Source organism: Pinus tabuliformis, chromosome 9 (assembly GCF_031772625.1).
Source record: "Pinus tabuliformis cultivar Carrire ecotype Pingquan chromosome 9, CPIR1, whole genome shotgun sequence".
Lineage (NCBI taxonomy): Eukaryota > Viridiplantae > Streptophyta > Pinopsida > Pinales > Pinaceae > Pinus > Pinus tabuliformis.
In genome coordinates this window covers 1,196,382,238-1,196,404,748 of record NC_142307.1, presented here as the reverse complement: position 1 = coordinate 1,196,404,748, position 22,511 = coordinate 1,196,382,238, and the positions used below count along the sequence as shown (strand labels likewise).

The window sequence follows — 22,511 nt, the reverse complement described above, 5'->3', positions numbered from 1 at the left end:
AGATGAAACGCCAAATTGTGGCCCCCATTTTGGGTAAGTTGGTACGTCAACTTCCCGGGGTCGTAACTTTGGCACCTGATCTTCGTTTGACAGGTACATTAGCTCGTTAGAAAGATCTATCCGAGCACTACAACTTTGGGAAGAGAAACATCGGTCCATGAATCCATATTGCTCCCAGATTTCCCAAAAAATCCGTTTAGGGCCTCAAAATGGCTCTGGAAATTCATGACCCGAAAAATTGCTAAAAATAGTAAACTGTGCTACAATTAAGGAAACTGAAAAACTGAAAGAGATAGTTGTGGGGGTCCAAGTGGGATAGGTGGGTGGCCACCAACATCCACCTGGATCATCTATGGCTTGTGTGTCAGCTTCTTTGGCCCTCTGCGTCCTTTGTGTTGGCCTCCTTAGCTTTTGCGTCAACCCTTGTTGCCTTTGCATTAGCCCTCCTAGGTTTTGTGCTGCCTCTTCCGACACTCTGTTGCCTCTCTGATATGTATCCTTCAGCCTTGGATCAAAATCCCTTGCTGAATTGGCCTTCGCTACAATTGATCACTCACTCGATTTCCTCAACAAACCTTGCCCCAAAAAATCGAATTCTTGATCCCTCTTGGTGTCTTGGTGTGTCTCCAACTAACCCTCAAGCCTCCTCTTATACTTTTCCTGTTGACGATTCAACGGCCGAAATTAAGTCCCTAATCAATGGCTAAGATTAGATCTGGCTCGATCCTCGTTATTTAGAGCTTTCTCACCCTTGTTATATTAATACACATTAATATTTTAATTTTCCTAAGTTTAGATTTAAGGTCTCATTAAAAATATTAATTATTTTAATATCTCTCCATCCAGGTGGAATTTCCCCAAATGGTTGTTGGGTCTTGGAGCTCTCATGTGCCTTAGCCTCTCCACCAATTTTCATCGCTAGAGCACCTCTGATGCTACCAAAATCAACATTTTGCAAAAAGAGGTTTTTTCCATTGATGAATATTTGAAAGATTTCAAAAACTCATGGGAAAAAATAGGATGTACCACCATGTCAGATGGATGGACTAATCAAGGAATTGTACCATCATAAACTTTCTTATCTTTTGCCCACAGGGAACCATGTTTTTAAAATTAGTTGATGCATTTGATAGGGTGAAAGATTCACACTTGTTGTTTCAGCTTTTGGATGAGGTTGTTGAAGAGGTGGGGGTGGCTAATGTTGTTCAAATCATCACAAATAATGCCTATAACTATGTTCTTGTTGGTAAAATGTTAGAGGAAAAACACAAAACCATTTTTTGGACCCCATGTGCTGCACATTGCGTAGACCTCATGCTTGAAGATATTGGTAAAATAGATTGGATCAAGAACACTATAGAGCATGCCAAATGCATAACAAAATATATCTACAATCAATTATGGATTTTGAATCTGATGAGGAAACACATAGGGGGTAGGGATATTATTAGGCCTACCATCACTAGGTTTGCAACTCATTTTTTAACATTGCAATCTATGCTTTCCCAACATAGAAACCTGCAAAGGTTGTTTTCCAGTGATGAATGAAATGAATGTCAATGGTCTCGTAAACAGGATGGCAAAGATGTGAGAAAGAGAGTTAATGAAGAAATATTTTGGAAAAAGGCAGCAGAGATTGTGAAGGTTGTTAAGCCACTAGTTAAGGTGTTGCGGTTAGTGGATGGGGAAAGATTGGCTATTTGCGCAAGCAAACATTGATTATAATTCATTAGGCAAGAAGGTTCTTCATCATTTTCTCTCTTGTTGAATTTATTTTTGAGATTTTGATTCCCTATCTTCTCATCATCTAACATTTTGATTCGCTCATTGAACTCTAATTAGGGTGTAATGTTCCAACCTATGAAAACAATGATATGCAAAGAAACAATAAATAGAACACCAGAAAATTTAAACATTCAGTGCACACCCATGTAAAAACCAGAAATGATAACCAGCTGAACCGTTTTATTAAGAAATGGGAGCAATAGTACAATAGTGTGGAAGAAGTGCACCTGGGCTTGGCTCAATGGCAAGCGTGACAAAGCCCAAGTGATAAAATGACAAACCCAGATGGTAGAATCAACTGCTACAATGATGCCCTGTGTTGCCACAGTAAAACTCAATGTTTTAAAATTCTGACTCGGGTTCGGAACCGACCGAGGGTCGACTCTGACTCTGACTCCGACTCAGTATCGACTCGGCCGGTTTGATTTCAATGACTCAGTTATTATAAAAAATACATTAAATATTTTTTTTTTTTTATGAAAAAACATAACTTTAAAGATTTTCATTCATGTTTCCAAACACAAAGCATTAGAATATAGAGAGAAGACAACATATGATCAAAGTAGACTCGTGAATATATCCATTATATCAAAATGGCACCCAGTGCAATGTCCAATACATCCATGATATAGAGATCAAAACAAAAACACATAATGAAAGAGGCTCTAAATGACCTTCGACCCTCTATATCGAAAGTAAAAAATCACTAGTCATTAGTCACTAGTACTACTGGCTATTGCTAAAAAAGCCAACATCATTTGGCTTGGACTCTAAATCAAAGTCAGACAGGGAAACCCATGGCTCCTCCTCCTGATTACCATCTCCAACTGCAACTATAGAAGTAGTAGCACTAGCAAGTGCAACAGTTGCATGTTGAGATATGCGAGCTATGCGCTTCTATCGTGGTTGAGTAGAGGAAGTGCCTACAACTGGAGGACTTGGAGCTGGGCTTGGTACTAGTGGATATGCATTTAACTGAACATGATGTTCAACTGCTACCTCCATCTGTAAATCCAAATCAATACCAATATCCTCATCATAATCAAACTCTGCCAGATGAATCTCCACTACCCAATCTAATGTTGGATCAATATCTTCCAACACAATGGGATCTGTGTCTACAAGTATATTGACATTTCTACCTCTTATGAGTCCCTTGAGCTTTAGGGTTTTATGTAATGACCCACCTATAAATAAAATACGAGTATTAGCATACATATGAGACCTCCATACGATAGCTATGTATGCATGGACCTGCGTGTATCGCACTATATATAAACTAGTTACTACAAGAGAAGATATAAATTAAGGTAATGAATTAATACCTCACCAGAGTATCATATATATGATAAATCCTTAAAACCAGTGGAAAATGTTAATTTCAATTTACAATTTAAAATTAATAAAATAATAATATAAAATAATTAAAATTATAAATTAAATAAATTTAATTAATTCATTAAAATAATAAATAAACTTTATTAAATCAAAATTTCGTATCCAAATAAAATCAACAAAATCAAATGAGATTTCATTTCATGAAAGTTACACGTAACCAAAATATTGGCACAGAGATGAGAAGAAGGCAGTGGATGAGGAAATAAAAGAAGGAAGGAAATCTTGAAAGGGGGAATGAAAAAAAAAACCATTTTTATGGAGGGAGCAGAGATGAGAACAATTTAGGAATACAGTGGTACAGCTAGGAAGGGAACTTGAGTCTTGATTATACTGGAGTTTTTGGGCACATGGGAATCAGATTGTTTCAATTGGAAAGCTTTCTGAGGCTGAATACCTAGGTTGTACCCAGTTTGACAGGGAGGTTTTGGCCGCTTTGGTGACATAGTCAGACAAGAATTATAGCAGAGCAGACAAATTTGCAGTAGAGCATATAGGTTGGTATTCATCAGATTAATCTTTCAATTCATTAGATTAATCTTTCAAATTTAGTATTCAAATTTCATGTTCTGGTATTTAAAATTAATTTGAAATCAAGGTTCTTACATTTTAGGACATAATCTCCTCCTCATGTCTGTTGATGATGTAGTAAGCTTAATGTTCCTTCTTGGAGATTGGTTTCTCTTCTTTCGAGGATGTGGTTGAACATATTTTGCAGTTGCTTGTTGTTCTTGATCTGTGGGAGAGTTACTATTTTCATCATGGTTTTTCTAGTCATATGAGATTGCAACTAATGACAGTTCCTCAGAATCTGAATCTCCACTGTGTGACAACGATTCCTTCATAATGTTCCTGTACTTCAACTTGCTTCCATCTACTATTTTATAGTAACGCAAGGATGTATCTTCACATTTATGTCATGCCATCTAGTTTTCTCCACATTTGCCACAATTATTTTTCTTTTTTATCTTTTTTTTTTTTTTTTTTTTTTTTTCTGACTCATTACTTGAAGTCTCTGATTCCTTCTCGACTTCATAATTATATAACTTCTTGTTAAGGCACTGTGTCCTGATGTCGATTTGTCTCCACAATACCTACATTTGTCTGTTGATGATGTAGTAAACTTAATGTTCCTTCTTGGAGATTGGTTTCTCTTCTTTCGAAGATGTGGTTGAACGTATTTTGCAGTTGCTTATTGTTCTTGATCTCTGGGAGAGTTACTATTTTCATCATGGTTTTTCCTGTCACATGAGATTGCAATTAATGGCAGTTCCTCAGAATCTGCATCTTCACTGTGTGTGACAACTATTCCTTCATAACGTTCCTGTACTTCAACTTGCTTCCCATCTACTATTTTATAGTAATGCAAGGAAGCATCTTCACATTTATGTGTGGCATCTAGTTTTCTCCACATTTGTGACAATTTATTTATTTATTTTATTTTATTTTTTATTTTTTATTTTTATTTTTTTCTTTTTTTCTGACTCATTACTTGAAGTGTCTGATTCCTTCTCGACTTCATAAGTATATAACTTCTTGTTAAGGCATCTGTGTCCTCATGTCCATTTGTCTCCACAATACCTACATTTGTCAGTTTCTATTTTGTTTCACAAGTGTTGTTGTTGGTCTTCATATTCCTTGAATGATGACATTTTGAACTTATGTTTTCTCTCAATAATTATCGCTGCATGTCTAGCTTCTTCAATGGTTTTGTGTTTATATAGTTTTAATTCTTCTTGAATGAACTCTTTAAGCCCACATCTATACACTTTTAGCAGTTCTTCGTCTGAGAACCCCCTTTGTCTTATAGCTAATACTTCCCACTCGTGGGTGTATTCACTTACAGATCCTTTTTGTTTGAGCTGAACGATTTTTTGGTAAACATCGTCTTCTTCGTCATGGAACCTTTTGAGCAGGGCGTCTTAAAATTTTTCCAATTGAACGAATGAGCTTCACATCTGTTGGACCTCCATAGGAACCAATCACATGCTTCAACTTCTAGGTTGTTAGATGCGGTCATGACCTTCTCTTGTTCACCTATTGGCGGGTTTGCTTCGAAGATGGCGTCCATTTTATTTACCAACACAATGGCGCCCTTACAGTCCTTACCATCATACATTGGTAATTCACTTTTAATTTTGTGGTAGTCTCTTTCGGGGAATTTTGTATCGTACTAACTTCCTTGGAATTGTATATGCATTATTTGTGGGACTTCGTACATCGATGGGAATTCATGACTTGGAAAAACTTCGCTTTCTAGAGTCTTGAGACTTTGTCATGACTCTTATGTGCTTAAGGGATTAAAGGGTGGATTGACTCCTCCCATAAATTGGCTCATCATGTTCTCTACTTTTTTTATATTAATTGCCATTTGGTCTTGAGTGCTAATTAATAATTATCCTCTCTTGGTTTTTTCCGAATTCCTCTTGTTTTTTTCGACTTTGTCAAGGCGTTGACACATTTTATTGATTTCCTCTTGAAATTTCCGTGAATTTGCATCGTCATGGCTACTTCCCATTTTGTTCTTCTTTTTCTTCGTACACCCCATTTTTTTTAATTATATAATAATAATATTATTATTATTATTATAATTTTTTTTGTTTTATATATATAATTAATTAAATAATAATAATGCTATTATTATTATTATTATAATTAATATTATTTTTAAATAATCAAATTAATTTAATTATATAACGTAATGTTGTAACTCTAGTTATATAACTCTTGATGGCTCATATATAACTCTGAAGGCTCGAAAAGCGTAACGATACACCATTTGACCGGAGGTTTGGTCGATTGACCCTCGGAAATAAACGCTATGTCGAATGGTTGATCGATCACTGAGTGGTGCAGTGGAAGGATTGTGTCATTGTTTGTTTGGCAGCAAGAAGGTTCAGTGCGTGGGCAGAGGAGGCAGGCAGTGTCGGGGATGACAGAATGGTCGTGTGGCTGGACAACACAATTGGGTATCCGTGGGTCATGGTGCGATAGAGAGGAGGACGCAATGACTGGGGTGTATGAAAAATGGTCGGCAGCGGACAGGAGGAAGCAATGATACAGCGGGCAGGGAGCACGGAGTGTGGACCGATAGTTGATTGTAGACAGGGTTGTCTAGCAGCAGAATGTATAGCGCGTGGGCAGAGGGAACAGGCGATGGACAGTGGAAAAATGATGGGGATATAGTTACGTTGAACAATGGGGACAAGTTGGAGACAATGACAGAGACTGGTGAACGCGGGGTGTGTTGCCAGGCGAGAAGATCTGATACCACTGATACATAAAGTAAACTTGTATGCAAGAGCGAATAAGTGTGTAGACTGTATTTGTCGTAAGTAAGATGTTGTTATTGATAAAAATTGAATGTCGATTACAATTCTTTGTGGCAATGTGCCTATGTAGGCATTGACGGGCCACAAAGATAGGTGGTCACATCTTTTGACCAATGTCCCTTCATAATTAAAGGGACATTAATTAATTTAACTAATTAATTATTATTATTAATACTTTTAAGATTTATTTATTAATTGATGCTTGTTATGAATATTTTATTCATAACAGACTCTTTGTCCTTCGTATGTTGGATATTTCATTCATGAACATATCTAGTCTTTGTGTATTGTGTTGATTGAAGTTCACAAGGTTGGATAGTATCTCCCTTTTGGCCTTTGGCTGTAGTTGATTACCCTCTGACACTGAGTCTTTCTGGCTTTGTAGTTGCAGCTCTAATTGAATGAAGAAAAATATTGGTTGTATCCGACTCATGACACACGTTTGATAAATAGGAATTCCTTCTTATGGTTGCTCCTTACTTCATAAGATTGGAAATCTGAACTCTCATATTTGTAGGATTCAACGTTTGGCTTGCCCTAAATATATTCTTCATTATTCTTGTAGGATTGACTTGACTCCATTGCCCACTATGAAAAAGAAACCGGTCAGCAATCACAATCTGTTTTAAAAGAAAATCATGAATTTACACCTTAGATACCTCTCTAAGGGGTAGAAAACACCAGTTTGAAAGAGAGGGACTGTGTGAGGTGGCATTGGTACTTTCACTTGCTGGTCATCCAGATGACTTCCACCAGAGTTAGTGGCAGACTTTGCTGCGCAATATTCCAAGTGATAGCACACTGATCATTCCCTGGATTGCTGATAACATTTCAAACCTTTTATTTGCTTAGGATTTGCTCAAAATGTAAAGTGCGGTAACCTAACTCTCTACCCTGATCTTCTATTTATACTTGATGCTCTCATGATCAAGTCAACCTGATGACTAGGGCAAGTGCTCTAATTTTGCTTATGTTGAGCAAAATTAAATTGCATTACCTGAAAATAAAGGTTGTTAATATTTATTACAATGCAAAGGGTATCTAAGATTCTACACCCAACAAGCAGCTTGAATATGTAAAAATTCATCTGCTGGAAAAATTCAGAAGAGTACTGAACTGCTGCTGCCACTGTATTCACTTCTGTTCAATGTTTAAATGTGGTTCATGTGTCATCATTGTATGCCTGAAAACATTCTCCAGTCACTAGGAGCAGAGCTGGAAATTACAACAGAAAAATCTGTCTAAATGTCGGTTTCTTTTGGTTTGCTTTGAAGTTTATATACACTTATTGGGTCTGAAAAACCAACAAGGCATGGGTCTGGATTGGACATGCAAGTACTTGTAGGTCTGACTCACTGTTGGTGAGTTTTTGCTGGCTTAAGTCAACTCAGCCCAGTAGACATGGTGAGCTGGCTTTGTTTGGTGAGTCTACATTGAACCCAGTGAGTTTTTGTACAGAGTTCTGGTATAATTATTCACTCACTTTTTGGTATGATTTTTTGTTATTTGTGTTTTTTGGGATTTGTGTGAACAAAATTCAAGGGTGGAATTGGAAATATCATCTGCAGTTATTGTTTTAGATTTAATACATTACTATTTTCTTAATGCACCCTTATAGGGTAAATGTCTTATGTTTTTTGTGCTATCTGATGAATGTATAGGTTTGTGCTATGTTTATAAAAATTGCCATCTTAGTTGTGTGGGATGAACTGTCTATTTTCCAAGAGGGTCAAGCTAGAAATAGATAGTACAGTTAACTGTTCAGAGTTATCAAGTATGCTTTTCAGCTACTAATCTTTCTTTAAATGGCAGACATTGCTTCTGTCAGATAATAAGATCGAAGAGTGGCCTGGTGCAGTGTTTGCATCTCTTTCCAATCTTCGATGTCTAAAGCTCGACAAAAATCCACTTCACCAGGTGAGCATCCAATCTTTAAATGCACTTAAGTTCAATAAGAAAATTTTGTAAATTATGTTTTACGTTTATTATGGGATCCTGGAGTACATCTCTTACTTTCTGCAAATACTTTTAAATATGATTGTTAAAACTTAATTGCATCATAATTTTGTCCTTTTAATTATTTTGACTGTAATTTCAGCATTTGTAATGTGTTAGAACTTAGATCTATGAGTTTTATTATGTATCTTGTCATTTCCATCAACTGCAAAGAATTAAATTACCATAATCATAATGTTAATGTGGCTCAATATTATTCTTATTTATATCTTTTTTCCAATAAAAACTTCTTGAGGCAACCCAATGGATGTTTTTCCACATTTCGTGGATGGCATCCCTAGTAAATCTGTCGACATAGACCACTACCCCTAATTCAGGGATTTGCGCTGGGTACTTGTTGGCATGGAACTAGTCAAATTCCCAGCAACATTGGTGGCAACTGGTTGAGCTAATCCTTTGGGCTATTCCTATTTATATCTTAAACAATATTACTTAATGTGTTGGTATTACTCTTGAAAGAAACCATTATACTCTTTTCTAGCCTCAAGGTTGTAATGATTATAATATTATATAGAATCTGGATCACCTGTTCAACATATAATTCAGCCAGTAATTGCAAAAAAAGGCATATATACTATATACCTACTTATATCTGAGTTGCAGGAAATGCCTAACTCACACACATAGCATTACTGAAAACCTAAGTTGCATGAAACGGGGAAACGGGTATGAGTTTCCGAAACGGGCACGGGTATGAAACGTGAACCCCCCAAATTTTGGAAATGGGGAAACACGATATATATATATATATATATATATATATTTTAGAATTTATCACATTTATGAAATGTTATGTGCAATCATAAACCATACATGATACATTATAATTTATAATTTATTACACTGTTGATAATATCGGCAATATTCGGAAATATCGCGATATTTTCGGCAAAACGATATATCGCCGAGAAAATATCGCGATATTTTCAAAATATCGGCAAATATCAGAAAATATCGGCAAAATATCGCGATATTTTGAAAATATCGGCAAAATATCGGTTATATTTAAAATTTTGAAAAAATTATTTTTTATGCTTGCCGATATTTGCCGATATTTTGCCGATATTTTCGCCGATATTGCCGATAAGATATTTTCTGGACCCTCGCCGATATTTTGCCGATACCGATATTTTCAACACTGATTTATTACATTTAAAGTTTAAACATTATGATTAAATTTACATCACATTTACTCATGAATGATCACATAATGAAAATAACAATATTGGAATATCCAAAATCAAATTTTATTATATATCCAAATCTTAAAATCAGCCTTTATTATATATATGAGGCTGCAAGTACAATAAAGACTATGAGGTTGCAAGAACTATAAAGACAAAAGACTAATCCTCATAAATAATAGAAGTAGAAGCATGCTCAACAGTGGATGGTGGTGTTGAAGAAGATGATGGGCCAATTCCACTTCCAGGCTAGACCTCAATATTCGGGGAGCAAGAGAGAGATCGAAATTAGAACTTTCTAATCTACATCTCATTCTTTAGAAGGACCACTGTTGTATTTTGGACCCCTACGACATGCAAGGCGAAAGTTGGAGTGCACATAAATAAGATTCTTTGCCTTCTGTGAGCCCAACTTATTGCGCTTCACAGAATGAATAAAACCATAGGTGCTCCAAATCCTTTCTGCTGATGAAGAGCTTGCCACTTGTGAAACAACACAAATGGCAAGTTTTTGCAAATGTACACCATTTGCTCCATGACATATCCACCACCTAATTGGATTCATGGTGCTTTTCTCCTCCAAAGCTGATATATCTGAATAATCATCTAATCTTGCAGAAAAACTGGCAAATTCTTCCTTTACCTCCTTGTGTAGATGAAATGGAAATATTCTCATAAGGGTTTTTTTCACCCCATTAGCCACCTCCTTATCCTTATGGGGTGCCTTCCTCTTCCCATTGCTTTGAGCAATAAACTCCCCATCATAAAATTTGGGGTTCAAGGCATGTGCTAAAGTGTGCAATGGAGTGTTGAAATTGTTCCACCTATCAACAATGATTTTCTTGACTAAATTAGCAAAATGATCACCAACAAACAAAAGTTGTGGAGACTGTTGTGAAATGATTTCCATAGTTTTCTCAACCATGGAATCCATGTCATCATATACCTCTCCTAAGAAAGATTGGTTAGTATCAGCATTCCAAAGAAGCTCAAATGCAGGGGTTGTGAACTTTAGCAAGAAATCTACCTTTCTTCACTAGTCCTCATCAAGGCACAATCTACGCGCCATATATCCCCACTTTGAATTTGCTTGTCTCCACTCAACCCAAAGTTGACTCACCACCATAGAAACTAATGCTTGCTTAACCTCAACAAGGCGGCACAACATCAGGAAGTTTGAGGCATATCTTGTCTCAACAATTTTTAACAACTCCAATTTGGAGTACTCTCGAAATATTGCCTGAGATTGGTGGTGGTTGTTGATGAATTTAACAATCTCCCTTGCTTCCCCTGTGATTTCCTTTATCCATGGAACTTTATTGTCGACCTCCTCTAAAGATCAGATTCAAATTATGGACAATGCAAGGTGTCCAAAAGATGTGGTCATACCTCCCCTCATTAATTAAACCTACAACTTTGCAAAATGGTGTATTATCCGTGATAACTTGCACCACCCTGTTTGGCCCCATTTGTTCAATAGATTTTATAATAACATCGACAATGAACTATGCATCTTTTACCTCTCCTGAGCAATGTTCCACCTTTAAAAACGTTGCTCCTTTGGGGGAAGTGGCAATGATATTTATCAATGGTCTGCGCTTTGTATTTGTCCATCCATCTAAGACTATGGTAACCCTAGAGCTACTCTAGGAAGAACGAATTGGTGATAAGATATCCTCCACAGGCTCCTTCTCATTTTTGAGAAGCTAAGTTTTGAATTTTTCATAGTTGGGCCCCTTGTACTACCCTTGAGGAGCTTTGTTAATTGCCCTTATCATATCTTGCTAGTAAGGAGAACGAACAACATTGAATGGGATATCACATGCATAGATGCACCTAGCCACTCTGGAATATGTTTCTTCTCGCTTGCACATTCACCAATTTAGCAATTCTGCTATCCTGAACTGAAGGGGATGCCCCTATGGTATTTTTGGATGTTAGTTGTTCATGTTGCTGAATGGCATTGGCTCTCCTCTTCCTTGCTTCAACTACAATCCTTGGCGCAATGTTAGGTGGAGCTTGAGGAGTAGCTTGACTAAGCTGATCAAGCCCTCTTTTCTTTCCATCCACCTCATCTTGCCTTCTTTGATATGCCCTCCTTACCAATGGGTCTGTTGTTTTTGTGCAACCTGCAATCCCCTCCTCCTCCATGCAAAAGATGTGCCTTCACTTTTGGGTAGGAGCCCTTGTACGAATCACTGCAAAGATTATATCACCATTCCCATGAGCCACCACCACATTTTTGAAGCTTCTGAACATGCCTCCAAAGAGGATAATATTCAGCCCTTGGGTTGTGTTGACCACTACGTGTCAACTACGCATAGCAGTACACCCCCTTTTTCTTCGCAAAAGGGATAGCGCTTGATCAACATGTCTGTGCCATTCGACAGTCATCATCGACCCAATCATATTTTTTTGTAAACCCAGTCTGCATGTGTGAATTGTAAATAACCTTAGTAGAGTTGTGTCATGTATGTAAATTGCCTAGGTGGACCTAATTTTCTAGTGATAATCTACGTTCTGGAAGGTTTTTTGTCTCACCGATCCATGATTGGCAGAGTTTTCCTTCAGCCTAACCCCAAAGCCGGAATGAATTTTGTCATTAGAATCTTAGGGGAATCCTAGTGCGTTGATCTGCTAGATTATATTTGGTCGCAGAACTGGGTGGTCTATGAGGGTCTATGTCAAATAGGTTTTCCCCCTTGAGATTTAAAATTGTAAAAGTCATGATCTAAAGTGTCTTGAGGGTTAGAAAATGTTTTAATCCCCTCATAAGTCCTAAGTCCTAGGTCCTAGGTGATTTTCCAAAGGCTAAGTTCGAAGATCCAAAAATAAAAATTAAAAAAAATTAATTAATTAAAAAATAGATAAAAATAATAATAAAATTTTAAAAATAATTAAAAAATAAAAAATAAAATAAAATTTAAAAAATAAATAAAAAAAAATAAAAAATAATAACAAGTCAAATTTTTGAGTAAATAAATGCAAAATTTTAATTTTTTAATATATTAAAATGCATTTAAAAATTCGACGGATGAGATTAAAAGAAATCTTGATCCTCATCGACAGTCGAGATTAGTTTGACATGGATCACTCGAACTAGCTGTTGGGAATTTTTCCTTTAAATAGAGTGCTAGGGGGTCATTTGAGATCAGATTGGATCTGAGAGTCTGGTGCTAAAGAAAGCTCTATTGTAGTTATTTTTTGTTCAATAAAGAAAGACTTTGGGGTTAAAAGTCTTGTTGGTGTTACTCTTCTGGAAATGCTGTAAGATCTTTTATTTTTCTGCATAATTTTATTTTCAGTCATTGATTTTAGCTTGATGAATATTGATTCAGGCATAGGTATCTTGTCTGATCTCTAGGGTTTGAATGATAGTTTAGATTTTGAAATATAATGGCAGGTATCTCCATTTGATCTGGATTTCACTATCGTTTTTTCTCTCTATGTTAATGATTGATTTTAAGCTGTGCAGGAAATCTTAGTTTTGAGTTTACCGGGCGTTAGGGGAAGTTCTCTGCTGAACCAGCCAACTCCCGGATTGCGTTTTCTGAAAGAGCCTAGCTAGTTTTAATTCCAAGCTTATCATCTGAAATTTTTTATGAAAGCATGCAGGGTTTTCTGAAGTATCTCACATTAAAATTAAATTCTGATAATTTTACTGTGATTATTGACAAATCTGGCTGCTTAAGAGTCTTAAATCTGTAAATGCTATAATTATTTAGCTGATTTAGGGTTTTAGTTTTGTTTCTGGCACATTTTACTTCTAGGTTTTCTGTTTGTTTTTTGCCATTGCAGGTTGCGGGTACAAATTTCAAAATTTTGTGGGGTTTTCAACAAACAATCTGAAGTAGCTGGTTCAAAATTTTAAAAGCCCTGGTAAATCTTAAGAGGGTTTTCCGATCCATGTATTTGCTGTTTGGGATTTCATTATTCGCAGGAAATTCGTTCAAAATTTCTTTTTATGTGTTGCCCTCGGCTTGCAAAAAATCTTCAGTCTTTTCACTGCTATTTTTCTGCTCAGCTCCTTCAGAACTGTTGCCTCTTTTTTGACCGTCACCTGATCTGCAACGCAGCAACGTCCTCTTCAATCCACATTCTTAAGTTGCCATCACTCCAGCCGCCACAAACCTGCACATGCATTCACAACAATAAAGCAACAACAATATGCTTAGTTTTTTTTATATATATATTTCATTTAGGTTACGGTAGATATTTTTTTCAATTTATATAATCGTAAGTCATTAGATTTCATTTTTTTTAATCTCTGATTTTCATTTGTGTGTTCGTTTTTTTTAGGTAGCTTATATTTTTGTTTTCATGAAATGTGTAAATCTTAAAAATATATATATGAAAATATAAAAAATTTAAAACAAATCACATTCGCTCTTCTGCTGCAGAATTCTTCTGGCATGCCAACCCTTCGCCATTCCACGCAACCTGCAAAATTATTGCCATCTCTAGCATCCCTGCGAAACTCTTCATCGCTGGCCCAAACCTGCGTCAATCCTAGCTCCCACGCAGCCCTTTTCTCCCCAACCTTTTCCACGTTGTTCCTCATTCTGCTGCCCACAGATCCGTGCTCATCGCTGTTATATCTGCACGCTGCGGCAAGCAGAACAAGCTTCAAACCTGACCACAGCTTGACCCTCATTCCAGCATCCCTTGTTTCCCTTAGCCGTCATTTCTCCTCCCGTAAATCTGCAGCTGCAAAGCAAAACGTAGTTGATTCTTTGACTTTGATTAGTTTATATTTCATATGTATATTACGTTAGGTTTTATGTTTTATTTTATTTTTATTTTGTTTTAGTTTTAGATTTATTTCAATTTTGTTTTATTTAAATTTTTAAATGTAGAATTTTCAAAAAAAAAAAAAAAATTCAATTTTCATGTTTATATATTTAAGCTTTAGAATTAGAGTAGATTTTAGTTTAAGTTTAATTTAAGTTTCATTTTTCCATTTTTTATGGTGAGTTAGTTTCAAATTCGATTTCATTTAGTTTAGAATCTAAATTAAAAAAAATATATATAAAAGAACTCCAATTTTCATTTTTGCTATTAGGTGTTAGTACTTTTTTTTAATTTGTTTTTTTTTTTGTGTTATTTACTTTTATTTATCTTAGGTTCTAGTCTTAGAATTGGGTAATTTTAAGTTTAGTTTAGTTTTGACTTTGATTAAAAAAAAACAAAAAAAATACCAAAAGCATAAAATGTTTAATTCTTAGGTTTTTAGTTAGTCTTGTTTTAGAATTTAGTTTATATTTAAAAAAAAAAAAAAAATTCACAAAAAATTAAAAAAAGTTTATTTTTTTATTTTTTTAGACTTTAGTTTAGACTAGATTTTATTTAGGATTTTAATTTTGTTCTATTTTGATTTTTTTAGCTTAGACTTATATAAAAATTAAAAAAAAATTAAAAAAAAAAAAATTTGAAAAAGCTTAGCTAAAAATTGAAAAATCATTTTGGTGTCTTTTTGTGGTATTTTTCTATAGCTAAATGCACTTAAATGTTCATCTGAAGTCAGCTATGTGAAAGTGGTAACTAGTCAGCATTTAAATTTTATGATCATTTAAAGCATTTAATTTTTCTGGAAGTTTAATTGCTGAATCATCGTTAAGGCATTATGCATTTGTTGAATATCTTACATCGTTTGGGTCATTTGATAAGAAGTGATTGTTTTACATGGTTTATACTTCTGCAACATTTAATAAATAATCATTTAATCATTGACTCCATAAGGCACTGGTACAGTAATTGCTAAATCAATCAAGTGCTAAATCGCCTTGTTCTGTCTCCCAACCCAACTGGTCCATAATTGGTCTTCATTCATCCCATAGGGTCTACCCCCCTTAGCCGCGGGAGACGACTTAAACGGAGAGATCAGGGATCAGGGTGACAGCCCCCGGTCTGAGCGTTGTCGTGACAATCTGTGCGACAACATTTTTTGGCACCGTTGCCGGGGACAGAGTTTTTTCTGTCCTTGGTTTATTCGACATTCATCTTCTTGTTTCTCATCATTCTTTCATCTTTCTCATCTCTCATTTGAGTTGGCAGATTCAACATTCTTTGGTGTCTTTTGATCTTTTCATCACCTTATGTTGTTGTGACAATCTGTGTGACAACATTTTTTGGCGTCGTTGCCGGGGATAGAGTTTTTTCTGTCCTTGGTTTATTCGACATTCATCTTCTTGTTTCTCATCATTCTTTCATCTTTCTCATCTCTCATTTGAGTTGGCAGATTCAACATTCTTTGGCGTCTTTTGATCTTTTCATCACCTTATCTTTCGTCATATCAGCAGCTTCTCTTCGGTTTGTTTCTTGTTTGGGTGGCGACTCCATTTTCTTATTTTTTCTACACAAGAAGCCTCCCTCATATCTACTGGTTGGTTGCTTTTTGGATCCCAGAATTAGATTCATTGTTCAAGTGGTGACTCCACTTCTTTCATTTATTAATTTTCTTGAGCAGAGATCTCTTTCTATCATCCAATTGGTCCCTCATTATCCATCATGGATTATTCGTTTAAACCATGTCATTTTACTGATGATCTCCATGATATTCCGGAAGTGGCCATTTCTAAATTACTGTTGTTCTCAAGTGGTGATTCAGTCGCTATTAAAAAACATCTAGGCTTGTTTACTCGTATAATGATCATATATTGTAGACCCCTCAGTATAATCATGAAGATGTCAAAATGCGTCTTTTTGTCCTTTCTTTAGAGGGTGATGCTTTGAATTGGTTTAATAATTGTCCTGAAGATTCTTTCACTTCTTTACAAGACATTGTCAATGCTTTTAAAGATAGATATGGTTATCCAGATAGCTCGCCTTGTGCCCCTAAAATTGTGCAACAGAATGAAAGTAATCTTATAAAAGGTCCAGCTGTCGGTGAAAGATTCCAAGACAATTCTTCATATCAGAATGTGCCATCCACTTGTGCCATTGCAGATCAAATCCATGATAGTGGAAAAGCAGGGACAAATGACAATGAAAAGGAAGATCAAAAGCAAATTATACAAGAACTAATGTTGCTGGTAAAAAATATGGAGATTAATCAAACTAATTACGCCAATGATGTGAGAACTTTATGCACCCACCTGGAAAAACGTAATAGGGAGATGGAGATCATGCAAAATCAACATGCTAAGGAAATTGAGGCCATGAAGATTAATCACGACACAGAAATTAGTTTTATGCAAAGCAAGTTATCAGGCTTAGAGGAAAATATGACGACCATGAAAGCTAATCATGATAGGGAAATTAATTCTATGCAAAACAAGTTATTAACTATGGATGAAGAAATGACTATCATGACATTCGATCATAATAATCAGTTAGCTACCATGCAAGCAAATCATAAGGAAGAGATAAACTCTATGCAGCATTGCTTGATGACCATAAAGGAAAAAGACGATAAAGTAATAAAAGATATGGAAGCTAATCAGATATGTCTTCAGAAAAAGTTATTGACCATGGAAGAAGATCATGCCAGGGAAATCAGTGCTATGAAAGTTGAACACTCTAGCCAGATAAATGCCATTACAATACAGGTACATAAATTTCAACAGCAGATTAAGGATGAAAGAAACCAGGAAACATCAATAGATCAGGAGCCTTCTCATTTGCTGCAACAAGCTCCATTTTATTATGAGCGGGTCATTGGTTCGATTGAAAGGTGGTTAATTGAAGGTGATCTAGATAAAATTTAAAACGATAAAGATCAAATGCAAGATGAAGAAAGACATGTCACACATGTCTTACATACTTCATTTAAGAGCTTTGAAATAGAAAGTTCCATGTCATCAGTAATACAGCCTGCCACAAAGAAAAAGCGCAAGAGAAAGAAAATGAGAAGATTTGATGCATCAGACGGTCGTGAGCAGCTTGATTTTCGGATAGGAAAAAGTCCTACCATATGCAGAATTGAACATGGCACACCCGACAAGCAGCCGACAGATTTGCCTGAAAGCAGGCAAATGCTCAGTATACACTATATTGAACACATCTGATGCCATGGGGCATCCTTTGTATTTCTAACCTTCTTTTTTTTCAGCATTTTCATTTCTGTTTTAGGATTAGATTTACTTTTCTAGATAGTTAATAAATGAAGAGCTTATATCTTTCATGTGCTTAATGTTATATGATGATTTTTGGATGGACGCTACTTATATTTTGTTGTGTTGCATAGATGCAGATTCTGGATTCTCACATTCCTGCAGTGCAACAACGTGTCGCCAAGTAGAGCCAGATGTTGACCACTACGTGTCCACTGTCAACTACCCATCGCAGTACACCCCCTTTTTCTTCGCAAAAGGCATAACGCTTGATCGACATGTCTGTGCCATTCGACAGTCATCATCGACTCGATCATATTGTTTTGTAAACCCAGTCTGCATGTGTGAATTGTAAATAATCTTAGTAGAGTTGTGTCATGTATTTAAATTTCCTAGGTGGACCTAATTTTCTAGTGATAATCTATGTTCCGAAAGGTTTTTTGTCTCACCGATCCATGATCGGCAGAGTTTTCCTTCAGCCTAACCCCAAATCCGGAATGAATTTTGTCATTAGAATCTTAGGGGAATCCTAGTGCATTGATCTGCTAGATTATATTTGGTCGCAGAACTGGGTGGTCTATGAGGGTCTATGTCAAATGGGTTTTCCCCCTTGAGATGTAAAATTGTAAAATTCATGATATAAAGTGTCTCTAGGGTTAGAAAATGTTTTAATCCCATCATAAGTCCTAAGTCCTAGGTCCTAGGTGATTTTCCAAAGGCTAAGTTCGAGGATCCAAAAATAAAAATTAAAAAAAAAATAATTATTTAAAAAATAGATAAAAATAATAATATAATTTTAAAAATAATTAAAAATAAAATAAAATTTAAAAAATAAATTAAAAAATTAAAAAATAATAATAAGTCAAATTTTTGAGTAAATAAATGCAGAATTTTAATTTTTTAATATATTAAAATGCATATAAAAATTCGACTGATGAGATTAAAAGAAATCTTGATCCTCATCGACGGTCGAGATTAGTTTGACATGGATCACTCGAACTAGCTGTTGGGAATTTTTCCTTTAAATAGGGTGCTAGGGGTCATTTGAGATCAGATTGGATCTGAGAGTCTGGTGCTAAAGAAAGCTCTCTTGTAGTTATTTTTTGTGCAATAAAGAAAGACTTTGGGGTTAAAAATCTTGCTGGTGTTACTCTTCTGGAAATGTTGTAAGATCTTTTATTTTTCTGCATAATTTTATTTTCAGTCATTGATTTTAGCTTGATGAAGATTGATTCAGGCACAGGTATCTTGTCTGATCTCTAGGGTTTGAATGATAGTTTAGATTCTGAAATATAATGGCAGGTATCTCCATTTGATCTGGATTTCACTATCGTTTTTCCCTCTATGTTAATGGTTGATTTTAAGCTGTGCAGGAAATCTTAGTTTTGAGTTTACCGGGCGTTAGGGGAAGTTCTCGGCTGAACCAGCCAACTCCCGGATTGCGTTTTCTGAAAGAGCCCAGCTAGTTTTAATTCCAGGCTTATCATCTGAAATTTTTATGAATGCATGCAGGGTTTTCTGAAGTATCTCACATTAAAATTAAATTCTGATAATGTTACTGTGATTATTGACAAATCTGGCTGTTTAAGAGTCTTAAATCTGTAAATGTTGTAATTATTTAGCTGATTTAGGGTTCCGGTTTTGTTTCTGGCACATTTTACTTCTGGGTTTTCTGTTTGTTTTTTGCCATTGCAGGTTGTGGGTACAGATTTCAAAATTTTGTGGGGTTTTCAACAGACAATCTGAAGTAGCTGGTTCAAAATTTTAAAAGCCCTGGTAAATCTTAAGAGGGTTTTCCGATCCATGTATTTGTTGTTTGGGGTTTCATTATTCACGGGAAATTTGTTAGAAATTTCTTTTTATGTGCTGCCCTGGGCCTGCAAAAAATCTTCAGTCTTTTCACTGCTATTTTTCTGCTCAGCTCCTTCAGAACTGTTGCCTCTTTTTTGACTATCACCTAATTTGCAACGCAGCAGCTTCCTCTTCAATCCACATTCTTAAGCTGCCATCACTCCAGCCGCCGCAAACCTGCACATGCATTCACAACAATAAAACAACAACAATACGCTTAGTTTTTTTTATATATATATTTCATTTAGGTTACGGTAGATTTTTTCAATTTGTATAATCGTAAGTCATTAGATTTCATTTTTTTTAATCTCTGATTTTCATTTGTGTGTTCGTTGTTTTTTTAGGTAGCTTAAATTTTTGTTTTCATGAAATGTGTAAATCTTAAATATATATATATATATATATATATATATATATATATATATATATATATATATATAAAATTTAAAATAAATCACATTCGCTCTTCTGCTGCAGACTTCTTCTGGCACACCAACCCTTCGCCATTCCACGCAACCTGCAAAATTATTTCCATCTCTAACATCCCTGCGAAACTCTTCATCACTGGCCCAAACCTGCGTCAATCCCAGCTCCCACGCAGCCCTTTTCTCCCCAACCTTTTCCACGTTGTTCCTTATTTTGCTGCCCACAGATCCATGCTCATCGTTGTTATATCTGCACGTTGCAGCAAGCAAAACAAGCTTCAAACCTGCCCGCAGCTTGACCCTCATTCCAGCACCCCTTGTTTCCCTTAGCCGTCATTTCTCCTCCCGTAAACCTACAGCTGCAAAGCAAAACATAGTTGATTCTTTGACTTCGATTAGTTTATATTTCATATATATATTACGTTAGGTTTTATGTTTTATTTTGTTTTAGTTTTAGATTTATTTCAATTTTGTTCCATTTAAATTTTTAAATGTAGAACTTTCAAAAAAAAAAAAAATTAAAATTCAATTTTCATGTTTATAAATTTAAGCTTTAGAATTAGAGTAGATTTTAGTTTAAGTTTATTCTAAGTTTCATTTTTCCATTTTATTTTGGTGAGTTAGTTTCAAATTCGATTTCATTTAGTTTAGAATCTAAATTAAAAAAAATATATATAAAAGAATTCCAATTTTCATTTTTGCTATTAGGTGTTAGTAATTTTTTTTTTTTTTAATTTGTTATTTTTTGTGTTATTTACTTTTATTTAGCTTAGGTTCTAGTCTTAGAATTGGGCATTTTTAAGTTTAGTTTTGTTTTGACTTTGATTTAAAAAACAAAAAAAACAAAAAAATACCAAAAGCATAAAATGTTTAGTTCTTAGGTTTTTAGTTAGTCTTGTTTTAGAATTTTGTTTATATTAAAAAAAAAAAAATTCATAAAAAGTAAAAAAAGTTTTTTTTTTTTTTTTAGACTTTAGTTTAGACTAGATTTTATTTAGGATTTTAATTTTGTTCTATTTTGATTTTTTTAGCTTAGAATTATATAAAAATGTATAAAAAATAAAAAATAAAAATTGAAAAAGCTTAGCTAAAAATTGAAAAATCATTTTGGTGTCTTTTTGTGGTATTTTTCTATAGCTAAATGCACTTAAATGTTCATCTGAAGTTAGCTATGTGAAAGTGGTAACTAGTCAGCATTTAATTTTTCTTGAAGTTTAATTGCTGAATCATCATTAAGGCATTATGCATTTGTTGAATATCTTACATCGTTTGGGTCATTTGATAATAAGTGATTGTTTTACATGGTTTATACTTCTGCAACATTTAATAAATAATCATTTAATCGTTGACTCCATAAGGCACTGGTACATTAATTGCTAAATCAATCAAGTGCTAAATCACCTTGTTCTGTCTCCCAACCCAACTAGTCCACAATTGGTCTTCATTCATCCCATAGGGTCTACCCTCCTTAGCCGCGGGAGACGGCTTAAACGGAGAGATCGGGGATCAGGGTGACAACCCCCGGTCTGAGCATTGTCGTGACAATCTGTGTGACAACAGGTTGGACCTGGGGCTTGAACTTGCAGCTGCACCTTGGTTGGAAGCCATTGCTGCCAAAAAAATAAAAAAAACAAATTTGTAAAGAAAAGACGTTTTTCATATATTTGGAAGCATAAACCCTCGAAAAAATGAAGAAATAGTAGGGAAAAACAAGGAAAATGAATGCTTCTTAACCAAATTAATTTTTTGTAGCTGAAGCTACCCCAAAATGCCAAAAAAGATGAGAAATATGGTTGTAGCTGAGCCAAAAGCCAAGAATGCCATACCCAGAAACTCTGCACTCCAAATCCGCTGCTGAAATTTCTTTCTCTTGCTACTGAAATAACCTTTGCTCACTATTGAAAACGCCCTAGCTAAAACCACTGCTCTCTTCCTCTTTTCTCCTTGCTAAAATCGCTAGTCTCCAAATGAAACGACTTGCTCAATTGTGTGATGAGGGAACGAGCCTAGAGACTTTATAACTTGAAAGAGGCGTCTAGAAGCATCCACAAGATATTTTATTCACCCAATCAAATATTAGAAGCAAAAAAAAAAATTAAAAAAATTAAAAATAAAAAATTGTAATATGAAGTGGGAATGTCGTTGTATGGCCTGGAAACTCGTTTCCAGTCGTACGAGCCACATTTCCCTAGCGTGAAACATGCCAATACGGCTGAAAATGAGTTTCCAGGCCGTACGGTATGCATTTTAGCATTTCAGTTTCGTTCCCTGGTTGAAACAGACCTAGGGGCAACGTTTCTTGCAACATAGCTAGAAACTTGTTGAAATGCCAAAATGGGTTTGAAATGCCTTATAAAACTTCTTGAGCTATAATGTACGGCATTTTATGATTTGGAAACACTGTATGGTATGGCTCAAGGCATTTTGGCATGAAAACCATGTGTTCCGAACCATTTTTTAAGTTCCCAAGGC

At 35.2% G+C, this 22,511-nt stretch overlaps 1 protein-coding gene across 3 annotated transcripts in view; it reads left to right on the top strand.

Annotated features, from left to right (window-relative positions):
• LOC149152832 (Leucine-rich repeat (LRR) family protein) overlaps positions 1-22,511 on the top strand; it is a 519,369-nt gene that overhangs the window by 393,797 nt on the left and 103,061 nt on the right. For all 3 annotated transcript variants that reach the window (XR_016262186.1, XM_089437808.1, XM_089437807.1), the window contains one exon: positions 8,325-8,429. Coding sequence is in view for 2 of the 3 variants with exons in the window: in XM_089437808.1 (XP_089293934.1) it covers positions 8,325-8,429 (105 nt within the window). In the remaining variant the exon portion in view is untranslated. The remainder of the gene's footprint in view (positions 1-8,324; positions 8,430-22,511) is intronic.